Below are 19,998 nucleotides of genomic sequence, written 5' to 3'. Positions count from 1 at the left end.
ACAATTACAGTTCTGCAATGTCTGCAGTTCTGCAACCACAATTACGTCAGTATCAGGCTCGTATAACTGCTTCACGTGCATATATTTTGCAAAAACAGTTGAGTTCAAGAGGAAATGAAATGAAAAACATTTGCGCAGCAATTGTTACAGAATATTGCTGTTCCTGTTTTGGCCAGCAGAGGGTAGTTTTGAGTCTTTTTTCAAAGTTGTGCTTTTCACTCAGGCTGCACCGAATGACACCGCGTGTGCGCGTGTGTGTGACAGTCAGTGCACTCGTGCATATACACACACGCTTCCACTCCCACTCGGTTGTCATCCTGCCTGCTGCTAATCACAAGAGTAGTTTGTCCGGGCTAGAGAAAGTCTGGCAGCGTTGGACGTAAACCGTGCTTGAGTTTATTCAAATCTTTGCAGACTTGACTGCAGCATAACGTTGCACCACCGCCGAGGAAAAAGGAAAACAAATATTTCCTCTCCTCCTGGAAGAGATCGACTAGCAGGTAAGGTTAATCTACTCGCATTTTTCTGATCATGTGATACTAACTAATCTACCTCATTTTCAACAATGGTTGAATATTATCCATTTGTAATGCTGCAAGAGTATTGCAGAATGTAGCAGAATGTTAAAAATATAACCCACTACTATGAAGTACTAAGCACAGCAAGGGGATGGCAGTTTTTTTAAAAACTATTTGACCCCAAATGACAATTATATTACATTATCTGATCGCCAATTGAAAAGGTGGAATTTATTAATTGTCTCTGATAAGGGCATTCTAATGAAAAATCAGAAGAAGAACAATGAGTCATTTCAATTCTCCATCAAATGAATGCAGTTAATTGGATATGGCCCAATGGTGTTTACTTTCAATTATTTCAATAAGACATATTCCATGAGTTAAAATTGTGGGAATATATGTACTGTGTATGTAGAATGTACTATAGAATGAGACAATTTCAATAGAATCGCTTCTTGAATGGCTAAAACATACAAAATATGAAAAATAAAATTTATTAAGGGTGGTTTTGTAGTTCCTTTTGTAACAATATTTTTGGCTCTGAAGTCATTGATTTTGAGTTGTGCCATTCATCCCACAAATATTATTTACAAAGATTTTTATTTAATTTAAACTGACTATCAAGCGGTATACAATTTGGGGGTGAGAAACAATGTAACAATAAAAAAAAGCATAATTTTGTTGTAGATTTTATCTGTAGATTGCATTATGGTAGACTCCATGTTTGTGGTTGCCTTTAGCACGTTCCTGTGTTCTTCCTGGATTCGGCAGAGTTATTCTGCACTGGCTGAAACTACTATTTGAAAGGGAAATTGCTCATGCAAATGCTGTGCTGTGTCTTTAGGGGTAACAGCAGACTTTCTGCATCAAGTCTGTTACTTTTTAAACTCGAGTCCTTGTGAGCAGCATCTGTGTGTTATGTAATGCTTCACAAGATTTAAAATGTACCAGCACATTAGAGGTTTGAATATTTGTTTGCTTTAATCTTCAAAATTAACTACTTTATCAGTATCCCATACATATGTATAACTTCTGAATTTACATAATAGTACTAGTTCTAAAACTACTACTGTTTTTCTGGCTTACAAGTACCACCAAATGAAGTAAATGACAAAAAAAATGAGAATCAGAAAAAAATATGATGCACTTTTAGACATTTATTGACAGATAAAAATTGGCAAACACAAAATCCTAACGTTTCCTCACTAGGCCACATCACTTTTATCACACAGCCTCCAAAATTGGGCAGGTTGTGCCAGAATGAACTTTCAATTCATTTCGATGCTGGTTATTAATCGTACTTGAGCTTGCGGCAAGGTGTTCTACGCCAGACTCATTTCTGTGTGACTTTTTCTCTCCTCCATCGTAGATTTATTGGAGCATATTTAGTCCACAAACTGAGCTTCTTGTGAAGAGGCGAACCAACTATGTGGAACTGTAAGGATTTGAGTGCGGTCTTGTGATTGTCGGTCAAAGAGCGCTCTGTGTGTACAGTGCTCCTTGGGATCCATTGGTGACTGCAGCATAATAACAAGCATATGAGGATCATTTAAGACAGTTACATAATTCAAAGCTAGTTCCCAGCGATTACTCTCATGCCAGATAATAGTCTTAGTCGCTGAGACACCTCGTGTCCCCGTGAAGGGGCGTGCCCCCTTGTTTGGCTTAGTTACACTCTCTGATAAAAATGCCTCACTGTAATGTGATAGTGAAATGCAGACTGCTTCTAACGTTGGTTCAAGCACACCGCTTAATGTCAGTACGTAGACAAGGTTGGTTTGGTTCTCATTTCTTCTTTGTCGTGATAATGAGTACACTTCACAGGAGATTAAATGTGATCATCGCCCATATAAGAATGTTAATTGTACACTAGTGAGTGCATCAAGGACAAGAGAAGGAATGTGGCAGTGGTTGCTGGTGGGGTTTTTTTTGGAAATAGATTTTCTAATTCATTCAGAGCACATCAATGTGAGTGGGAAATGAAATTTCAATGTCTTAAATCAGTTGAAGCAATGAGAAGGGAACTTCATTGGTTGTAACTGCCAGAAATGCTGTTGATTTAGTTTCTATTTGTAGCTAGATGTCTAAAGAAGGGCAACTTAAAATTCATTATGGAAAGTTGAAATACAACCCATTCAGATGGGACTAACATTTCTTTTTATGAAAAACGATCACTAATCTATATTTTGTGTTATCTGTAGAATTGCCTTCCAAATCAAAGTGGTGTAATTAATTCTGTAGAATGCCAGCTGGTCATGGTGCTGTCATCAGTTTGTGATGGGTTAATAAGTGATGGGAGTGCTCTCAAGATGGTGGGAGGCCCTCAGGCTTTACCTCTAATGATTACGCTCTAGCTGGTTAATCTTGTACTCGGTTCAACAAGGAAGTCTGAAGTTGTCAAGAAATCTGTTTTACATGTTATTGTCAAGGCAGAAGATCACAGTCTTTTAATGAGCTGAAATAAATGATATGGAGTGCAAGTGAATCATTATAATCAACCCAAAAATGTATTCAAACTCTAATGTGGCTTTTGTATGAGGCATTTTGTGGCTAAAAATGACCAGGCCCATAAAAGCTACATAAACCTAGTCTTTGCTTAACTTTTTGAGGTTTAGGTTGCCCATATCTTTTCCCATTTTTCTCTCCACAGTTTAAAAACTAAATGCCTTTATTTTTCTTCTGTTATCTCCTTTTATTATGTTCATTCATTCTTGTCACCAGCGGTCGATTGTTGCACAAGAGCATATGGAATTCTACAAACTCAAGCAGGCGTTATAAATGTGAGGTCCCGAACCCAGTCAAGTGGTTACTAAATAGAGTATTCTAGTTTGCAGGGCTGTTATACACCAATGGCAACTCCAATTTAAAATGTGAAATAGCTAAAATACAACCTTGTTTCTTGTATTGAACCCCAGTATTACATTTTTCAAATGAATTGATATAGTAATAAATTACAATTTGTCGGTCTGTGACTTGATTGTACAAATAAAAAGAACTGTGGCAACCCATGACAAGGTACTGTTGTCTGAGTTGTTCATGCTCAAACAACCCTAATTCCGATTTTCCCAATATCATCCGCTGTCATGTGGAAAATGATTTGTAGAGTTACAAGATTCAAGTGAATTTTGTTGACGCCAACAAGAACTCCGATTATGTAACTCGGTGAAGTGGCCTGATACATGTGAATGAGTTTTTCTACTTTGTGGAACTGTGTTATGTATGATATGGATATGAGAACTGTGGGACTTGTACACATTGTCAACAAACACAAGTGTCAGTTTCATGTTCATTGGAGCAGGTTGAATAGAGATGCAAAATGTGCTTTCTTACGTCAACTCTTTTATAATGACCTCTCTTTTGCCCTATTACCAAAGATCGTACCCCTAATTGTCTCATAATTGGACTCCCTATTAGATAGACCATTGGAGGCTGAAAAATTGGCAGCTTTGCGAGTATTCTGATAATTCATTGGAGGGGATATTTGTTGTCATTGATGTGCTGCTTGTTGTTTTGGCCCAGCTAAGCCCCCTTGCCCACCTCCTGCTCCCCTGCCATCGTAGTGATAAGACTGGAAGAGGCCCACCCAAAGGGGACCCAGACATATGGATGACAAATGAAAGAATGAGTATAGAGACGCAATTGATTGATCTAAAACCGACTATTCCCCCTAGATTTCCAAGAGAAGCGTTGTTTGTAAATTAAATTAAATGAAGACCTGCATCATAGATTTTTATGATGGCACAGCGCAGGTTTTTGATTTCCCAAAATTGTTGTAATCTATTTTAAATGTCTGGGTGGAACAGGTTCATAGTGGATTTGAACAAGTTTTTCTTTCTTCATCTTTCATATCCTTGACAGTCTATGATGTTTGATATGATGTTATTAATGACACGTTAGTCGTTGAAGAAAGGGTGCAAATGGCATAGCACTGATGTCATTGAGCATTATAGTTTGATGCATGGAATTTCATTGTGCATCTCTGATCCCTTAGACAACATTGCTGCTGTTTTTCAGCCATCTAATTGTCTCTAGTTCCCTACCCCCACCCGTTGGGTGGGCTCACGTGATTGACTGGAGATACCCTTTCCTCATTGTATCTCAAGCAGTTATGGAACTGGAGAGAAGGACACCAAATAGCATATCCACCCAGGGTTGGTTGTGCTTTTTCACCCTTACACCAACTGAGTGAGTGTGGTCAATGGACCTACTGTGTGTGATTGTACTTGTTAAAATAGACTTCATTGTTAGTAGTGTAGACTATACAGCAGTGCTTGTTCTCTGCAGTGGTTTTTCTATGAATATATTCTGATAAGTCTCACTCGAATTTGACTTACTGGGAGGTAAACAAGCCACTAAATGCTACAAATTGCAAAGCCTACTTTTATCTTCCTTATTAATTGATCTTACCATCTAGCCATTCATATTTCTTGTCAAAGGTCATCCCTTTCATCATAAAGGTCACACACAACACAGAATGGTGGTATGGAATGTGGTATTGTTGAGAGGTTCCATGCACGGTTGTGACAATGCATTCAAGTCTACTATGGCAACGTGCTTGCAAAGTAAACACTTAATGCTACATTTTGTAATGTGTCATTTCAAAGGAAAGTATACATAGCAGTATACAGCACCATAAAAACAATTATTTACTGTCCTAAGGTACTGTTGTTGAATCAATTGCCAGTATATGCCTCGTCATGAATTCGATAACTTAAGCAAAGAACTAAACCAATGCATTGACTTTATGTATAACTTTTAAAATTACAACTTTTCAATGTGAAATCAACAAACGGTGTAGAAATAGCATCCACTGAGTATATTTGCTGACAGGAAGAATCCTTAGTTTCAAGTATAAACACAAGTGATACGGTTATTTCCTGAAATCTTTTTTTTTTTTTTTTGCACTTCCTTCTGCTTTTATTTTATATTCCTTCTCACCGTAGTTTAGTCAATAAACATCTACATTCATGGTTGGTTAGGATGTTTATTTACATATAGTGCAAACCCGTAGAAACCACTTCTAACATTATCAGACGGCAGTCTTTTGTCAGTTTTACTCGTGTAAAAATTACTATCTTTAATCGAGCTGATGTTTATCAGCCCAATTTTACAGACAGTGAGAGTTCATCCAGTTGAAAAAAAAACTGCATTTGATGATGTTCATTGATGCAGCATTTCCATCTAGTGAAGTAGGGCCCACACACGAAAGTTTGTTGCTTACTGTATGATCTGGTATGACAGAAGGGACTTCTGTGTTTTCTACAGGAGAGTAACTTAGCCACTGACTCACCAAACAGTGGCAAGTGCTTATCCAAGGTGACAGAAATGTAAACTACTGCTGCATGCAATGTATACACACTGTCACCTTCTTTGTTTGGATGTGTGGCACTGTACTTTACACAATTAATTTGACCATAGACCTCCTACTTGTGTGAATGGCTGGATGCAAGAACTATGAATTCAGTTGATTTTTTTTTTAATGTGACAAGCCATTTCCGTATTAGATAATAAGAGTAACTTGCTTTATATTTTTAAGTGGCTGAAATCAGCCGACAAGCAAGAGTATGATCTTGACTTTCTGCCAATTCTGAAAAATTGCATTTTTATCATACCAAATTGTCTGATTCTGCTCCAATTGCGTATTTACCCTGGCAAGACAGGAAACGAGCAGTTGTTTGACGCCCATGTAGACTTACTGGAGTCAGTTGCATTGTCCGTAGAACCGCTTTGAAGATATTGTGGAAGACTTTGTTTTGGCTTTCTTCTTTCAATAAATGTATTTATTTAAAGGGCTGGAGAGTTTCAGACCATAGCACTCTGGGTGTTTTATAAGAGGTCTTAAGATATATGCAGTGGATTAGACTGCTGCAGTATGCAATGATGGGATGATGCTCCCATTGGTCTGTCTACTCTTGTTTTGGTGAACAACAGAAGTTCTGTCTGTTGTTCACTGTCGCCATTGGCCTCTTCATGGATTGTTCTGGAAAAGTCTGTTAGACCAAACACCAGCTGATGGGTGGGATCAGGTGAGAGTGCGTGGCCAGAGAGCAGTCTGTCAAATAGGCTTAATCACGCATACGCACATGAACGCACACCCACGTCTAAACCCCCATAAGGTAGAATTTGGATGGATTATTACCTTTTTGCAGTGTTTAAATCAGGTGTGTTTTTGCTTTCTTTTAATAAAAAATAAACACGTTGAAAAACAGAATCGCGACTCGATGAATGACAAACCGATAAGATAAACTGATATGAAAGATACATTGTAATTATAGCTATATAAATGTTCTCAAATGTTCGAAAAGTGCTTTCAAATTTGCAGCCTCATCTATCATTTATATGCAGGTGGTGAGACCACTGCAGACTTGTCACAACAATTGTTGAATGCTATTGTTTTTTGGGTTGCTTTTTTTTTTTTTTTTAACACCGCAACTGTTGCCTTTTTAACTGCAGTCCTTGCTCAGTCAGATAACACTGAGCACATTTATCTAATGCCTTGCCTGCAAGGTTATACTGGACTTTCTAAAATACATTTAAACCATACATTTTCTGCCTCTGAAATGCATGGAAAATGACCTGTATTTTTCATTAGCCTTTTTGTTTGGAGTGTACTGGGCTACACTCCCTATAGACGTCCTCTGCAGTGCTGCTCATTTATGAACTGTTAACTTTAAATTAGTGGCAACATTTATCTCACCCTTAAGTTACTAATTAATGGGGCGGTGAACATGATTGGCTCAGGTTTTCCACACTGCTTAACTGACTACTTGTGCATTACTGTTCCTATCCAGGTTCCCAACTTACATCTCAGAGTGTGGATAAACATTCCACTTGGCCATCACGAAATGTTGCCGTAATCCCTGTTTAAGGGACACAGCTTTTCTTTAAGCAAGGTAAATATCATGACTTGTGACAAATTTTAACCTGCAACTTTCCCCCATTATGACACCATTTGAAAATGAGTTGGTTCTCTAGAACTAATTAACCTAATCTAACCTAAGCAAATGTAACATATTGTAAATATAACAGCAACAGTCTGAATGAATTGTCATTCACGCAAAATCGCACTGACCTGACCAACTTAAAGTCCAACTAAAATGCCGTAAAGTGATGTTATATCCACATCTTGCTCAATCAAAGCCTGTCTTTTCAAATTATGCTTAAACAATAAAAAGATGATCTTCTCATATTACACAACCTGTAATGATGATATAATGTGTAATGTGATTATATTAAAGACTCCTTTTTTAATACTCCGATGTATTATGTGTGACCCCTTTCTTCCAGATGTCAACCACAACAGAAAATGGGATTGGGGGGGCTTGGAGTTCCAATAGAGAGAAAACCTATAAGAAGGTAATACCTATAGCCTTTGTTTATTTTGACTAAATACGTCAAAGACAATTACCCTCATATGCCTGTGATTCACATTAGTTGATTCACATGCAATCACAACAAACACAATGTCCTTAACGCTGCACTGCTTTCATGTCAAGCCACCAGTGATTTACTGGTCGCACTTTCAACGTCATTGCTTATGTCAACCAATTTTTAAGACGCCACTGATGCAAAGCTTCTCACAGTAGCTGCCACTGTTCACATTGCACCTACTGTAAAAAGCACTCAAAGGTCATTCATTACCTTGTTACTCGCCATACATGACTGGTTTATGATTGTGCCGCAGACTCTCTAAAGCAGTTTTTGTTTGTAAACACTTGATAAATAATTCAAGTTAGTAAATAGCTGTTTTGATACATTTTGACATGCTCTTACTTTTAAATAATAATATCTTCCTGGGTGCAAATGTAGTTTGTCAACCTACATATGCTGTATGGAATGGGAACACCAGTGGCATAGTGCAATAACTCTTGTTTTCTCTTGCAAGACCACGTCATCGGCATTAAAGGGAGCCATTCAGCTCGGCATTGGCTATACAGTTGGAAACCTCACGTCTAAGCCTGACAGAGATGTGCTTATGCAAGACTTCTACGTAGTAGAGAGTGTCTTTTTGCCCAGGTTAGTCTTTGTATATAATCACCACAGACTTCAGCCTCCAAAGGTTTACAATTTGAGCAATTATCTGAAATGTTTTTGTTTGATATTTGGCATGAAAAGATCTATACGTAACAGCCAGAGGGTTGTATGAACCCTATGTCTTGAAAAGTAATAGTGAATCATTGGAGTAGATTGTGTGTAGATAGTCCAAGACTGCTCCTTTGGTGTAAGTTTTCTGTTGCAGAGAAAATTAATTCAGGTGGGGAGACCTGTATAAGTTTATGTGATAGTTATTTTTCTTCTATCCCTTATGAAATATCGGCCCTTTTTATTCAAAGCTGATTCGGCATAAAAATTGGATGAATTTTGCTGTGAGGTTGTGGCTTTAACCCCTTGTTCACCTGGCTTTTTTTATTTACTATATTTGAAGTTATTTCTATTGCAATTAATTTGTCACAGGAGAGCCACAGCTTTAACTGGAAACATTTTGCTTTTTTTATGATGCACCTGCGTATGCAAACTCCACGCAAATCTTCTCTCACCTGATGCCCTTTTTAAAGTTAACTTTGTTTCTTTGGCCTCATGGTGACTTGCTGGATGTTTGTTGCAAAATACAAATAGCTGGAAGCAAAAGTTTAAGCTTTGCAATGGGAATGTCAAATAGGCCAAAAAACAAACAAACAAGAAATGCGTCTGAAGAGAGCAGCTGAAAGATGAAGCTGCTTTTATTTTATTTTTCTTTCGACATTAACACTCTGTTCGGGTTGTTGTTTTGGCCCTGTCAGTCTCACTGCGGTTTACCCTTGATGACACTTCCTATTATTCTCTATCATTGGTAATGACAACCAGAATGCGCACAAAGCACAACCTAGTAATCAGATCAAAAGAAGCATTTTAAGGTGTGTGTTGCTCAATTGTTTCCATTAGAGACATCTGCTGCCTTTGTTGTCAGTAGCAATTGTTTTTGTCATTGACACACTAAACAGAGCAGTCTCATAACACTTTGGGGTCAGGTGTACTATTACACCAAAGTGCCATATAGATCCTCTTACAAACTATAAAGCAAGTACAAAACAGCCACTATAACCTCTTTACCAAGAAATTGATCTGAACGAGCACAATGTTTACCAGCTTTAAAACCACTCTGAAAGAAAATACATTTTCAAATGCAATTATTTTGCCCCTAGGGGGAAACAAAAATAGTGCAGAAAAAGAAGAATTTTATAAAACCCTTGACACATTTACCTGGTGTTTTTCCCCCGACTTCCAGGTTAGATGAGTTTTATTTTGGGAAAGCTCCGATCTTGTATTACATGCAAGACAATACAAGTGTAGAGTATCTTGTTTTTATGTTGTGTTTTTTCCATCCTTGCGTGACTCAAAGTTATTATATTTAGCCTGAAGGGTTGATATTGTAATTGGAGACCACACCTAATTCAAGTGAATAACAGTTCCTTATAATTTCCACTCATTCACTCATAACCGGGAAACAAAATTACCCAAACATGCTTTGAATGAATGTGAAATTAGCTTTGTGATGTACCCCTCATTCAGAAAAACACTGTTTAATTTTTTGGTGTGTTTTTCTTTCTTTCTGGGGTCTCGGTTGTTTCTCTGAATTCCAGTGAAGGAAGTAACTTGACCCCGGCACATCATTATCCTGACTTCCGCTTCAAGACTTACGCACCGCTGGCCTTCCGCTACTTTAGGGACCTGTTTGGGATCAAACCTGATGACTATCTGGTAGGTCCACCTGGTTTTTGCTCCACGCATCAACCAACCAACTTCAACTAAATCATCTGTCCACAGAGTTTAGATAAATGATGTCATTTGGTAACAAAATAATGTACTTGTATCATAAAATAAGATTTTTGAGGAAAATTGCTTTTCTTTCAGCAGGACCGGGCAAAGTCAATTAAGGCACCAGTGTATAAGAATATGACCACAACCACTTTTGGGATGAACTAAAATGTCAATTGTGAGCAATGTTGTTTTACAGTTCAAGAATAACTGATTTTATTTATGTCTCTGCTATTCCAGTACTCATTAGTCAATGAACCTCTGATAGAGCTGACCAACCCTGGAGCCAGTGGATCACTCTTCTACTTGACCAGCGATGATGAGTTCATCATTAAAACGGTCCAGCACAAAGAGGCAAAATTCCTCCAGCGATTACTTCCTGGTTATTATATGGTAAGGGATACGGCCTACACAGTCGGTAATTCTGTTACAATTCAATTATGTTTTAAATGATGAATCATTTAAAAACAAACTAAGTAAAGTATACGTGTGGCAGATTACTTTAATACTTAAGCAACGTGTACTTTTTTGTTTACTTGAATATACTGTAATTTGAATGGTAAAAAGTGATTGCAAAATCAAAGATAAAACAAATGTAAATGTTTTTGAATGTAGATTTTTTTTTAACCATTCCTTTACCAATATTTTTGTCAACTCTCAGAACCTGAACCAGAATCCACGCACCCTACTCCCCAAATTTTACGGACTGTACTGTATCCAGTCAGGAGGCATCAACATCCGTCTCGTGGTTATGAACAATGTGCTGCCTCGCTCAGTTAAAATGCACTACAAGTACGATCTGAAAGGATCGACATACAAAAGACGAGCGTCACGGAAAGAAAGAGAAAAAGGGTGTCCGACCTTCAAAGATCTGGACTTCCAGGACATGCACGAAGAAGGACTTTACTTTGACACTGAGACCTACACCAATCTGATGAAGACTCTGCAGAGAGATTGTCGGGTAGGTGGAAGACTTTTTACATACCAATGCGTGTACTCAGCAGAAGGAATGTAGGCATGAACATCAGGTGATTTTTAATCATCAGCGTGATCAGCATTCCAAGTGAAATTCATTCATTCCTTTATCCTTCAAAACACTGCCCACATAGTTCTTTTGCCATTAGGCTGTACCAAGCTTATATATGTACTTTAAATCTAATATACACAGTTATAGTTAGAAAAAGGGTCATGTTTAAAAGCTAAATACATCTAAAATAAGATATAGCATAATATATTTAATCAGTTTTTTAAAGATGAATTGAATTATCAAGGTAATATTAATGATATGATGACAGATGTCCCTTATTGCCTTTAAAAAGTTGTTTAAAGAAAACTTAACTCTAGGAAATACAGCATGTTCTTTCGAAGCCCAAACTCTTTGCTTTTCTTCCTTGTGGCTGTGTTTCACTAAATGACATCTGGGCAAACATGAAATGAGATTAAGACATGATCTTGTTAGTGTTACTTGGGACTCAGTTTAAAGCCGTGTGTTTGTGAGGTGGCAAGGAGACTTAAGAAGTTTTAAATATTTACATTTGCTGACAGTCAGTCTTCTACTTGGGGGAAACAAAATGTAGCACCTAATCTAGAATGTTAACATATAAAAATAAATTAATTTTATTTAAGTTATACAATTTACAATCTGGTTTAAGGCCTATTGTTCTAAAATGGACTTTTGTGTTTATTTTTGACAAACGCAAATGAATGACACCGTCATGGTTAGGATTTTAGTTTAATGCTGTAAGTATGTTGGTTTTACATTGACCTCTTAGGTAACAGGATTTATATAATTCATCTCTGGAAAAGTTATTTTTGACAAGGGAGATATTATATGGCGTGTGTGCTCTCTACTTTGCACTAGTGAGCATTTTATGCATGAATTCAAATGCATATCCGCCATGTCTCGTATCAATTGGATACAGCATATATGAACTCGGCAACTCTGCGAGGTTGACCGCAGCTTGTTTTTTTTTTTTTTTTCACCTCTTCCTGTTCTTCCCTCCTGAGCGGGAAGCAAAATGCCCTCTAAGCAGAATGCGTGTGTTTATTTCCATGAGTAAGCAGCTCAGGCTGTCGGTCCCGTTGAAGCTGGCAGACCAAAACACAGAGGGGAGGTCAGTAGCCGCCTAGCAACAGGGGGTGAACAGAGTGCAAGAAAACCATGAGGGAGGGGAGACTCGCTTATCTATGAAAGTGAATATTATTGATATGTTCATGCAGCAATTGGATGAACAGAGAGGTGACGAGCTGATATTTCCACTATACTGTATGTTCAAATAACCAATAGCAACCTCTTTCTGGATTGGTATTTTAATATTATTGACAAAACTGTGCTTTGATAATCATGTTAAATGTGATTTATACAGGAGGAGACTTTTTAAATTCTTTTTTTTTGTGCCATTGATAAATTGTACAAAGTATAAATAGTACAAAGTAGATAGCATATGGTACTTACTGAAAAAATATTACTACATAGTGTTTTTCTTCCTCAGGGCAAAATGATTTTCTAAACAACCAATTATTACTCTTAAACATTTGGCATTCAATATGTATCTGTTTCTAGTAGTAGTTTACACAGCTGTGAATTTCTTTATAATATCCAATGCAGTCTTTTTATCCCTGATGGACCTTTTTTGAAGATCATTTTACAGTTTCGTGTCACAGGGAGAAAAGTAGTATCTGATCGAAGAAGGAAAATGCTCGTCTCATTTATTATTTGAGAACACTCACTCAAGGATATTGAATCCTACGTGCTTCCCTGAGCGAGATTCAAATCCATCTGATGAATAATGGATCTCTATTTTTTTCAGACACTTTCCTGGGATTGTGTATGCATTTGCAAACTGTATTACCACAGAAAATTTGCTGCAGAAAAAAGATTTATACAATTTGAGCAATATATTTGACAACATCCTGCACATCATTTTATTACCAGAATCAGCCTTTTATTCATTCATTTTCCAAACAAATCGCTTATCCTCACAAGGGTCGCAGGGGGTGCTGGAGTCTATCATAGTGTTAAACCAGCCTACTTTGCATTTTTGTACCAATGTACTCCAGTGGTCAGTTTCTTTTTCCCAGAATCTAAAATTGCATATTTATTTATTTAACTTTGTCTTTCACATATAAACATCGGCCTGGCAAAACAACTTTGACAAGCATGGAAGTTTTTCTTCTGCCATTCCAACTTGATTGTGAGCCTGGGAAAGGCAACACCGGGGCAAAGCGATGCCCTTTTGTAGGCAGACATGCATGTCCAATACTTGTTTGTGTGTGTGTGTGCTTCTAGCTGGGTCACATTTTGAGTAGGCTGGGAATGCATATTTTTGATATGTAAAACTTCAAAGCTTTGATAAAAACTCCAGTGTTTGTTTTAAATCATTTGCTCCATTTTGTGTTTGTGTGCCGGCGCATGCACGTGATTAACAAATCCACAGTGACGTCTGCATCACTGTGAGCAATACAACTGGGTCTTCTGTTCTGGGCTCAACGATTGTACAAAACAAGGATAAGCAGCTCGGAAGATGAATGAATCTCGCTGCATATTTTTTTTCAGACAATGTATTAGTCAATAGAATGCGAATGCACTAAAACTAATTTGAATCTGAAAATGAGTGACCCATGTTATTTTGTTTTGCTCAGAAAGCATGTTTTTTTTTCCCCCACTGACGTGATGATACCAAAGTATTACTACACAATCCTGACCTTCTGTGTGTAATTAAATATTTCTATTTGGAATTGTTATTAGGCAGTTCAGGGGGAGAATGGTAAGCATATTGGCCACACAGTTCCGGGGTCGAGGCTTTGATCACCGGAGAGTCCTCATTGTGTGGAGTTTGCCTGTTCTCCCCGGGCTTGCGTGGTCTTTCCCCGGGTGCTCCGGTTTCCTGTGATTATCGTACTTAAATTCTTATCAGATCATTTATACTAGGTGTTGTCAGTCCCTTTTTAAAGTGGATCATCAGCCTGACAGATGATCAGGACTTTCTTGCACCCTCTTATCGCAGTGTGCTGGTCTATATCCACCTTTCCCCTCGTTTTTGCCTCAATGCACACTCTATTTTAGTTCCTCAAAGTAAAGCCACGGGGAGACTTGATGTCGGGATACTTTGAGAACTGGTTGAAAGGATCCTCACACCGGTTAGTGTGTAACACCTTGTTTAGTTTGCTCAAATCCGGTTTGCGGTGAAATTTCCTCCTTTGGTCCACTGAGCTTTGAGGTGATGAAGTATGTAACTGATCCACTGTGTCCAGGAAGAAGAGGGCAAAAAAGCATTTACGTCATGCATATCAACATTTTGTCATTTCCATAGGTCTTGGAGAGTTTTAAAATCATGGACTATAGCCTACTGCTGGGTGTCCATGTTTTGGACCAGAACCAGAGAGAAGGGCAGGAACAGGCAGGGGGCGATCGATCCAGACCTGTAGCCCAGAGAGTCCTCTACTCTACCGCCTTGGAGTCCATTCAAGGCGACGGCAAAGCGGCTGAAGCCCTCACTACAGATGACACGTGAGTGGAATCAGATTAACAACACGCTCAATCCTTAGTTAGACAATGGTACATCAACTTTACAGACTTTTTCCTACAGACAATTGCCTTCACTGTACTGATATTGACAGAAGCATTGTTTAACAATGTCATGTGTCTACAGCATGGGCGGAATCCCTGCCAAAACACACAAGGACGAGAAGCTGCTCATATTCCTTGGTATCATTGACATTCTACAGTCATACAGGTACTTTGTTTTATTATATGAAGTAACACACTATAGGAATTCAATAGGACAATAAATAATACAGCTGCCTATTCTGCTGCTTTGTAATCGGTTTTATTTGATTCCTTTATTGGTTTCATTAAAAAGAAAATGTCATTTTAAGATCCAAAAAGTAGAATAAACCATTTATACGAATGTGTTGCTGTATGAATGCTCATGTGACATCTAAATATGGACTTATTACTGTAGCCTAGAAGGCTTTTTGCCATCCACACACTGGTTTGTTTTATTTTTTACTGTAGCGAAAATGGTGACGTGGTAATGGCAAGGGAGGCCTTTAGCGTAAAGGATTTCTGGAAATATTAAAGTGTCACTTGTAGTGTTACTGGCTCTTTGAGGTCAATTCAACTCCAGTTGGATAAATAGTGCAGCGCCAATTACATTTTCGAGACAGCCTATTAAACGTAAAAACATTACATAATACAAAACAAGGGTGTGCTTTGACAAAAATAATAAACAATAGTGAGAAGTGCCAACAGGGGGACAATCTACGGTTTGGTGAAGCGTAACAAAAAGGTTGTTATATAAACCTTGGTAACATGCTGTTTTGTTTTTGCTCTCTTTAGATTCATAAAGAAGTTGGAGCATTCATGGAAGGCTCTGGTATATGATGGTGTAAGTCACCTCCTCATACTGCCTGACAGAACAGTTCTTTTTATTATTATTATTTTTTATTTATTTAATGAAAGGCACCTTTTATAGAGTCTCCACTTCAAGCCTTTTTTCTATCCTCAGGATTCCGTGTCGGTGCACCGGCCCGGTTTTTATGCCAGTCGCTTTCTCAAGTTCATGAGTACTCGCGTCTTCAGAAAGACTCACCGTAAGTTAACATTTGCCTCACAAAAAAAAAAGAGGAAGATGCATTTTTTTTTCCTTAGAAATTTCATCATGTATACTGTAATTGACGGGCGTGCTAGAACATTATTGTGAAATTAACCGGAGATTAGTAGTTCCTTGTATTTTCTTCCTTCTTGTATCCTCATGAAAATGAGGCAGGAAGATAACATGAAGTCCTTTTTTAGCATTCCATGGTTCATTTAAACTGGGAGAACTGGTTGTGAAAGCTCATCTTTCAGTGCTATTGACAGCACAAGACGCATTTTGACTGAGGGGTCACTGGTAACCCTCCCAATTATACTAAATTGGCTGTCAATCCCCCTGAAAGGGTTAAAGTGTAACCGTCAAAGTGTTTCAGCTCAAAATTCCAAAATAGGCTTTCTAATTAGAGCACCTATGACAGCTTTTAGAACTAATCAATACATTTCAGAGATCACACAAGCATGTATTTTGCTAGCGAGCCATTGTTTTGGAACTTCCTGTCGATATTAAATATAACCACGTTATGTAACGGTGCGGGAGACCCCCGTGGGAATGAACACGGGCCAAATTGCTGACGCCAGGACTCGGTAACGCTTAGTTCTGATTTCTCCCTCCACCCTTTTTTTTTTGCGTTTCTGTGCAGAGATTCGATTTTCTCCTTCAAAGAGGACGCGTACATCAATCCACGCTCTGAAGTCGTCCTCTCAGGAGATCCTTTCGTCGCAGGCGGATGAGAGAGACGAAGACAAGAGCGGGGGGAACCGTCGGTGGGAGGCCCGCAGTCTGGCCAGTCTGGATGGACAAGGTACATGAAAAGTATTCCTTCAAAGGGGAACAAGCGACATTTATGTTCTTTGTAAAGGTTATCTTCTGTGATACTCACACAGGAATCTCGTGTTTATTGTTTTGTTATCATTCGTGCACCCGCAGTTTTTTATGGACTATGACAAACACCTCGTGGCCCATCAGCAGCTGCTTAATTGGCCTATAAAAAACTTTGAGCGGCTTGCTTAAGGTGTGGCTGTGGTGTGGCGTTAAAGCCAAACTAAAGTTTCGAGACGTCATTTTGAGCAATTTGGGAATGTGATCCTTGTGTTAAACAAAAACTTGTGAGAGCAAACATTGAGCAGCTTCTCCACATGAAAAGGCTCAGTCAGCTTCACCCTTCCAAAATGTTGATAAATCTTTGTTTCTATGGATCAGCTATTTCAGATAAATATATCATGAAGAGATATTATCAGAAATTGGGACATTTTTGCTGATCCTAGTCAAACGACAACTTCATTTTTGTGACATTTGTGTCCTCAGCTGTGTATGATTCTTACCTGCAACCTGATCTGGTTCCCCCCAATCCATCTTACTTTGAGGACTCTTCAGTGGGGACAATGTCATCCTCCTCCATCTTGGTTGGCGTGGACAACCAAACAGATGAAAGGTAAGTCACAAAGTTGTGTTTACATGCATGTGAATGAATGGACTTACAAATGTTTCAATAGTGTTTGTTCAGTGAGGTCATTCTGAGGCATTTCCGGTCATTTTTTTGTAGATTTTCAGACACTGGGTGGTTGTTTGGGGACATTTTTAGGTCAGGTCCTGTTGATTTTGAGACATGTATGGGTCTTTTCCTTTGATTTTTGGCACTTCTGGGTCACTTCTTTTTAATTTTAGAAAATTCAGGGGTCCCTCTCTGTTGATTTTGGCTTATTGAAAAGGGAGTGGCCTGTGAATGGCCCAAAATTAACTGGAAAGGACTCCGAATGAACAGAAGTTACCTGTAAGTCCCCCCAAACTGGAAGGACTGGCTGAGAATGGTTTCATTTCAGTGTTCTAACGTTTGGTAACTTCAATGACGCCAATGAGTTAACAAGGACACTTTCCAAATGGAAAATTGTGTAGGCACCCTGTTAGCTTAACTTTTCTTTAACAGTGACACCTTTTTAAACCGGTATCTAACATTTGCAATCCGTCATTGGCAGTCTAAAAGTTAGTAGACGAGGTAACACGCACATTCTGCGCTCACACGCTCTTTCCGATTATGCCTTGTAGAAATAAATACGTCACTAAAGAAGTGACTCACTCATACCTGCAGAATACAAGAGTGTTATATTCCCCTCTATAGGGGTCGAGTTTCCACGCTGGCGTGAAGGTGTCGCCGCTCTTTTACAGCTTTTGGATCACATGACTGGGTTTTAGTATACATCATGAAATATTCATGCATGCGTTACATCAGAGGCCCCAACATCCTGCTGGCGGTTTTGCTTCTTTTTCTTCGATGTGCAGTCACTCGCTCATTGTTCTTGGAGAACCAAGACGTGAATTGATCGTGCGTGTGAATAAAAATGAGTAGTGTGACTTTTGCTGCAAAACATGACACCTACGATATGTGTTGAGAGAGCAAAATACAGTGGTGAGGATGTGGAGGCTCGTGGAAGGAAAATAACTCGGCTGCTTCCACCTAGTGGTTTGAAAGGCATTTTAAGTGCATTTTGAACAGTTTTTTTTATTTTTTTGATAGACTTTTTTTCATTACCTCACCTTTTGTGTCACCTTTTCCGTTTAGGAATAAGGTGATATGGCCTGAAAATAAAATACCATTTGAATTAGATTTTTATTCAAATTTTTTCTCCTCCATACTTTTTGAGACGACAATAGAGAACATGCAAAAAAATGTTAATGTTGAGTAAATATAATGACAAAAAATTGCAACACCATATCATTGCATTCCGTTTTTATTTACAATGCCTACTATGTCCCAACTTCCCAACTAAATGGTTACTGGAGTTTCTTTTTGGTTAAAAACAACAGCAAAAACAATTAAATGAATTATTTCTTCAATCCTTCAATTAAAAAAATCATTAATTGGATTTATCCTGTGGCCTATTATCAATTCATTAAGAACAATCTGTATGTGATGACTCCGAAACGTTTACTTTTCACTGACAAAATGGACATGACCCTGTTGGTCTTTGGTTCAGTGAATGGACATGACCCTGTTGGTCTTTGGTTCAGTGAAGTGACATTTGTAGTCTGTTTTTACAATCGAAAAAAACATTGCAATACAACGGCATGCTAATAAAAAGTGATGACGCCTTTGACCCTGGCGGTTACTCGATAAAAAATAGTGAGCATTTGCCATTTTTCAGAGACGACGCCGGCTCCAGCTCAACGTTCACCCTGGAGGACAGCGCCATCTGCCTCACGTCGGAGAACAGCACCATAGACGCCGATCACGATGATGGCTCCGTTCTCGACGTCTACTTGGTCCGTGGGTCATCGCAATGTGATATCGCTGCTCTCAAAACGACCTCACATCATAACGACAATTTCTGCTTCTCTCCCACAGTGAACGTCCACCAGCTACACTCCGTTTGTTACGCTGCTGGCGTTTTTGCCGTCACCTTGCCGCTCATATTGCCAACACAGAATTGACCGTCATCCAATCGGACGTCTGTGCTACCGCAGTGTGCATTGAAGACACTTTACGCCATTGTGTATCCTAACATGGCTCGCACACCGATCTGCTCCACGGTATATTTATTTTGATAGACATTTTCCCAAGCTCCGTTAGTTGCTGGTCTGTCGAAAATGTTTACGAGTCGGTCAGAAAACCCGGACCACGTTCGTATAGTACGAATGGATGGAGCGGCTCCAAAAAGCACAAACTTTTGAAGAGTGAAAACAGGCAACTTCACCTTGTTGGACTTCAAATGGTGCGCAGATATATTGTAGATCATTTTGACAGTTTGTTAGTGTTATTGCAGGAGGTCATTTCATACTGATGCTGATGCATCCTCACAAATCTCACATCCGCGATGCTGTGCGATTCATTATCAATATTTCAACTACAAATGTAGGATGTTGTGAGTCAATGCCATAATTTATTATGTAAATCAGCATCGCCATTTGTCGAGAATAAATCACTTTTAGACAATTCATATTTATGAAGGACATATTTGGAAATAAAGAGTGAATCTAAAAGTAAACTTTTGAGAATGCATGAGAAATTCATCATCAGTTTCCCAACCACACATCAGACCAAAGGGTTAAGATAAAAAAGTATTGTTTGGAGTAATCTTTAACACCAGATGCTT

The 19,998-nt window shown here is 38.5% G+C and overlaps 1 protein-coding gene and 1 long non-coding RNA gene across 2 annotated transcripts; one reads left to right on the top strand and one right to left on the bottom strand.

Moving 5' to 3' along the window:
* The first annotated feature begins 239 nt into the window (after nucleotides 1-239).
* Nucleotides 240-19,890, top strand: LOC144215834 (phosphatidylinositol 4-phosphate 5-kinase type-1 beta-like). The gene is made up of 15 exons (XM_077745002.1): nucleotides 240-500; nucleotides 7,310-7,411; nucleotides 7,806-7,874; nucleotides 8,404-8,534; nucleotides 10,139-10,256; nucleotides 10,554-10,706; nucleotides 10,975-11,274; nucleotides 14,627-14,823; nucleotides 14,966-15,049; nucleotides 15,655-15,703; nucleotides 15,824-15,908; nucleotides 16,551-16,712; nucleotides 17,216-17,342; nucleotides 19,051-19,168; nucleotides 19,251-19,890. The coding sequence occupies exons 3-15, from the start codon at nucleotides 7,806-7,808 to the stop codon at nucleotides 19,251-19,253; spliced, it is 1,596 nt and encodes a 531-aa protein (XP_077601128.1). The 5' UTR covers nucleotides 240-500; nucleotides 7,310-7,411; the 3' UTR covers nucleotides 19,254-19,890.
* Nucleotides 1,661-5,044, bottom strand: LOC144215835 (uncharacterized). The gene is made up of 2 exons (XR_013330508.1): nucleotides 4,926-5,044; nucleotides 1,661-2,035 (listed from the first exon to the last, which is right to left on the bottom strand). It is a non-coding gene; the product is annotated as an uncharacterized LOC144215835 (long non-coding RNA).
* Nucleotides 19,891-19,998: the final 108 nt, after the last annotated feature.

The sequence above is a fragment of the Stigmatopora nigra genome, chromosome 22, assembly GCF_051989575.1.
Source record: "Stigmatopora nigra isolate UIUO_SnigA chromosome 22, RoL_Snig_1.1, whole genome shotgun sequence".
NCBI classification, from domain to species: Eukaryota; Metazoa; Chordata; class Actinopteri; order Syngnathiformes; family Syngnathidae; genus Stigmatopora; species Stigmatopora nigra.
Note: the sequence above shows the minus strand (reverse complement) of the source record. Positions and strands in the feature narration are given on the sequence as shown.

Excerpts from the sequence above, each read along its gene's own strand:
- LOC144215834 (XM_077745002.1), top strand. The coding sequence starts at position 7,806 with ATGTCAACCACAACAGAAAATGGGATTGGGGGGGCTTGGAGTTCCAAT. Across the intron at positions 15,704-15,823 it reads AGGCTCTGGTATATGATGGT|GATTCCGTGTCGGTGCACCG; the intron begins GTAAGTCACCTC and ends TTCTATCCTCAG. Across the intron at positions 17,343-19,050 it reads GACAACCAAACAGATGAAAG|AGACGACGCCGGCTCCAGCT; the intron begins GTAAGTCACAAA and ends GCCATTTTTCAG.